Source organism: Dendronephthya gigantea, unplaced genomic scaffold (assembly GCF_004324835.1).
Source record: "Dendronephthya gigantea isolate DGI-Jeju-01 unplaced genomic scaffold, DenGig_1.0 000049F, whole genome shotgun sequence".
Taxonomy (NCBI): domain Eukaryota; kingdom Metazoa; phylum Cnidaria; class Anthozoa; order Malacalcyonacea; family Nephtheidae; genus Dendronephthya; species Dendronephthya gigantea.
The window spans coordinates 963,148-968,443 of NW_021163059.1; the positions used below are offsets into that span (position 1 = coordinate 963,148).

The 5,296-nt window shown below is 37.8% G+C and overlaps 1 protein-coding gene across 1 annotated transcript; it reads left to right on the forward strand.

Annotated features, from left to right (window-relative positions):
* Positions 1-974: 974 nt before the first annotated feature.
* On the forward strand, positions 975-2,359 carry LOC114528335 (protein ALP1-like). The gene is made up of 2 exons (XM_028549962.1): positions 975-1,162; positions 1,240-2,359. Exons 1-2 carry the CDS (start codon positions 975-977, stop codon positions 2,357-2,359), a joined length of 1,308 nt encoding a protein of 435 aa, XP_028405763.1.
* The last annotated feature ends 2,937 nt before the right edge of the window (positions 2,360-5,296 follow it).

The following is a 5,296-nucleotide window of genomic DNA, read 5'->3' on the forward strand; positions in this document are numbered from 1 at the left end:
CATGGCCCTAGAAAATTTCACTCTCCTTGTCGTATACGCACAGATCATGGAACAGAAAATGTGGAAGTTGCAAGATACATGTTGCAGAAATACAACATACAATCCAATCCTGTTATTACAGGCAGATCAGTCCATAATCAGAGGATTGAATGGTTGTGGAAAGATGTCTTCAAATATGTGCTTCAACATTACCATAATCTTTTCTATTTCCTTGAGGCAAATGGTGACCTTGATACAGACAATGAAATTCATATGTGTGCTTTACAATGTCTTCATGCTAAGAGTGAACCGGGCACTTGACTCCTTTATAGCACAATGGAATCAACATCCCATCAGAACCGAGGGAAATCCATAACAACTTTGGACAGCAAGTTTTTATGAATTTGCTGAGTCTGACTACAGGGCAGTTCGAGATGTCTTGGATTTTGAAACAGTCAACTTCAACGAGTATGGTGTGGATGATGATGGGCCTACCTCACAATTGCAAACAAATAATCATGTGGTTGTACCAAGATCCCTTGTTGAACTATCTGAGGAAGAGGAAGTATTCCTGCATAGTCATGTAGAACCACTAAATGAGGATGGAAACTTTGGAATCACCCTGTATAAGAGATCTATAAACCTTGTAGAAGAGTTCCAACAAGAAATAGATTAGGGACAAGTATATTGCTTTATGGGAAATACATATTGGAAATAGGCAAACATATAAGCAAGCAAGCCATTTAGTTAAGCTGACACATGAAAAAAATACCTGAACCAATGTATTTGGCTCTGTCTGAACTCTAAACACAACATGGTAATAGCAATACTCCTTGAATAGGCAACAGTTGTCAATCTTAAGCCTAGTTTCCATATGGTCGCAATGGTCGTAAACGTGTCGTAAACATGCTGTCGTACACAAGTCGTACTGTGTGATGTGTGTGTCGGTGACCGGTCGCAAAAACAACAGCTTGGCGGGAGTTTTTAAAAACAAAATGGCGGCTGTCAATGAGCGGTTTTTACTACAATCATTTTTATTTCTTATACTGGCACGAAAACGAATAAATAGAAGAAAGAAACATAAATTCTGGGTGCGAGAGATATTAAGGGAGAGAGAGCAGTGTGGTTTCTACTATACACTCGTCCGCGAGCTTCGCCTTCATGATCGAGAATATTTTTATCCGTAGGTTTAAGATGGTTTTGTATTTTAAACTCATCAAAGTAGTTTGGGAAAAAGATGAGAAGTTATAAGTTATAAAGGTTACCGTTATTTTTTTCTCGTTTTGTCAAAATGTCCCCAGAAAGACTGGAACACTTGCTTTCCTTAGTTGCACCATTTATAACAAAAAAACCTTGTCGATCAAGAAAACCAATATCTGCCGAAGAACGTCTCATACTAACACTACGTTACGTTGCAAGTGGGGACTCCCATCAGTCCCAGTCATTTTCATTTCGCGTTGGTCGCACTACGGCATCCCATATTATACGGGAAACATGCAAAGGCATTTGGCTTGCACTACAAAGCACATACCTGAAAGCACCTTCAACTGTTGAGGATTGGTTAAATATTGCCAATGATTTTGAGAAGGAGTGGAACTTTCCTCATTGTTTGGGGGCAATTGACGGTAAACATATTGCAATGGAATGCCCACCAAATTGTGGGTCGACTTTTTTTAACTACAAAAAGTTTCACAGTATGGTATTGCTGGCAGTATGTGATGCAAATTATTGCTTTACAATGGTAGACATAGGAGCACCTGGAGGAAGTAATGATGCAGCTGCATTAGCTGATTCTGTATTTGGTCGTGCATTTGAAAACACCCCATTATCACTAAATGTACCAAAACCAAGCCCTGTTGGCAACACAGAGCTTCCATATGTACTTGTTGGAGATGACATCTTCCCACTAAAACCATGGCTAATGAAGCCTTACCCAGGGCAAGGATTACAAGAACCTGAAAGAATTTATAACTACAGGCTTTCTAGAGCAAGACGTGTAATAGAAAATGCCTTTGGTATTTTGGCATCTAAGTGGAGACTATTACGAAGGCCTATTAAGTCAGGAATTGAACAAATCGAAGGAATTATAACTGCAGTCATATGTTTGCACAATTACTTGAAATTAACTGACAATGCAAATTACACACGAACAGGATTTGTTGACAGTGTAGACAACTCCGGGAGTATTATACCTGGGGACTGGCGAAATTTGGTTGATAACGACTTAGGTTTGACAAACATTGGTAGAGTAGGTGGCAACAGATATACCTTTGAAGCAGGTGTATCAAGAGACAAGTTCAAAAACTATTTTAACAGTGACCAGGGACAAGTCCCTTGGCAACTTGGTCATGTGCAAAGTTGTGGTGTAATTCATGAATGAATTCCCAAAAAATTAAATTTGCAAACCTGAATGATTACATAAATTAAGAGAAATAAATCTAAATATTACTCAATAATTTCACAATTGAATAATCAAAATATTTTAATGTTAATTTTTATCAAAATACTTGTTAATATGTATCAAGATTCCTGTACTTGTACAAACTTTGCATGAATATTTTGTAAATAACTGTTTGTAATAACAACAATAATTTTCAACTTGTGTAACATCCATTGAATAAATTATGAAACATATTCAGAAACAATTTCAACACAAACTAATTGATAGTATTTAGTAATATCTCATTCTCTAAGAATCAGCATTAGATAAACCTGGCAAATTGAACTCTGCCTGAAAAAAGAGCTGCTCAACTTGAACTCGTATATATGCCTTTGCTCTGTCAGGCAATCGTTTGAATCGAGGTACAAGGCTTTGAAAAAATAAACTTGCACCATCATCTTCTTCATTTGTATTTTTCTCACTGGCTAGCCTACCTTCCCTTGATTCTTTCAGGTGATCGTGAATGGATTTTGCTGTGTTCATTAGAACTTTGTCTATCTCAGCCTTAGTGGGCTTCTTGTTTAAGTTACTCCATTGCCTTTTCTTCTTACTGCAGGTATCAGTTACAATAACATCTGGTCCTCCTGGGTCATTGTTCCCTTCTAAGGCTTCCATACTTTCCCCACTGTTTTCAATTTCAGGCAAATTGTCGTTATTAACCTCATCATAGTTTTCACAGTCAAGCGTTTCTCTGTTTTCTACACTCTGGAAATCCTCAAATAGGCAAACGTTGTCTAAGGAGGGCCGTAAGTTGGAAGTATGTCTTTTTAATTTGGACATATTCGTTGTAGTTCGACGGCTGCTTATGTACGGACGCAACCATTCAAACGCTGCGAACTCGGCTTCTTGATGTTTGAACTTATCTGCACCAGAACCAGACGGAATATTTTGTACTTTTCTCATATGTCGAGTATACGATGAATGAAGGTTCATGAAAAAGTTGACCGATCTTTGTCCAACAATTTATTTTCTTGTACTTGTCTTTAAAATCTTTATTGAATTTGTTGTATAAACAATCGTACCGCTGCACTTCAGCAAGAAATTCGTTTTTGTTAAATGGTTTGCTTTCCACGACATCTTCAGTGGAAACAGAAACCACTATAGAACAATCTTGTTCCTGATCTTGTCCTTGTCTTTCCGCCATTTTGCGCAGTGCATTGTGGGCCGATTGAGTTCGCAAACTGGTCGTAATCTCTCGCAAGATTGCCGTAATAGCGTTTCCATTCATTTTTGTTTGCTTCTGACGTCTTTATCATGTCGCAAACAGTCGTAGAGATAGAAATGTGATCTATCTCTACGACACTGTCACAGTTGTCGTGAATAGGTCGCAACAGAGTTTTAACTGATGTTTCCATTCAGTCGGGAAGATTTTTCTACGACATTTACGACACGTTTACGACCATTACGACCATATGGAAACTAGGCTTTAGAGAAAAGTCCCTTTGTAAATATAAACAACTGAAACATAAAATGTGCAGTAAAGACATGCACAAAGAAACACCAACAATAACATTAATAAACAATAGTTGCTATTTGTTTAGTAACCTAATATAATTTGTTTAGTAACCTGAATAATTTATATGAATATACACTCCCAAATATTGTTTAAGTTACACCTCTGCTGTGTAGGTGCAGCACAAGTATGGATGTCACCCCTAATAAAAGCATAAAATTTAGCAAATGCTTGCAATGTTTAGGCATTATTGACTTAAGAATCATAAGCATGTGCAGTCAGTGCAGGTATACAAAATGCCTTGGGAAAATGAGTTCAGTAAATCAGCAGCTTTAATATATTTTTCCAGCAACTCATTAGCTATAACAAAGACGCATAAATAGAAAAAAATTCCTTTGCATGACATTTAGAACAATGCTATTTTGCCAGCTCCCCAAAAATTTGCCAAATGTCATGCTTTTATTATTCTTGTTACAATTTTCAAGCCAGCTGTTAATAAAGTTAAATTGCAATTCAGCTAGAATCTAAAGATTTCCAAAGCCACAACAGTCGCACAGATCAGCAGATCAACAGATAAAAAGATCCCCAAGTTCTTGAGACGAGCATGAATGAATTGGTAGTATTATCACCAAAGCACAAGTAGATGCTGCTGGTCTGCACTTGCAACCACTGGGACAATCATGCCTGAAATAGACGTTAAGAGAGCAAAGAAAACCAATGGGTGGAATAGATTCACAACCAGTAATAAATTTCAACACATCCTTCAGTTTCAAATCTGGAGCCTCACATATACCTACAGTGTATAAAGAAAATTAAAAATAGTCTTTCGGAAATTGTTGTATTGGAGCTAGATAAAACTTCAAATGATACCTTCATAGTACAAAGTCTTGATGAAATCTGTAAAGTATTTGAATATGTCCTGTTCTTTTGTTTTCAAAAGCTGTTGTTCACTAAAATGTACAATTAATTGCTGAATGAGGTCATCAGCTGTGATATCAAAGCTGCCTTAACTCTGCCAACATCAAGGGAAACATTAAGGTGTTTTAGGCCATCGCTGCTGTTGATGGAGACGAAAGCAGGAGCAGGATCAACACGTAAAACAGCATGTGGACCTTAAATTGAGTGGAGTGCAATAATGAGTCGTGTGAGAGTGTCCTTTAGTGTTTCGTGCTTCTCATCAGGGATCAAACATAAGCTTGTGAAGGAAGTAGAGCACTCTCTGAGCACAAGGATGAGTTGGCATTCTCTTTTGATTACGTCTGCGACAAAGGAAATCCCCAGAACTTCAGGAGGGTCGTCTCTAGACTGAGGGACGAGGGAACTTGGAAATTTGTGAAGGGACGCACAAGTGTGACAGGAGGAAGACAATTGGGTTAGGGCAGAATTAATGTCAAGGGCATAGAAGTGGCAATGGACGACTGCTT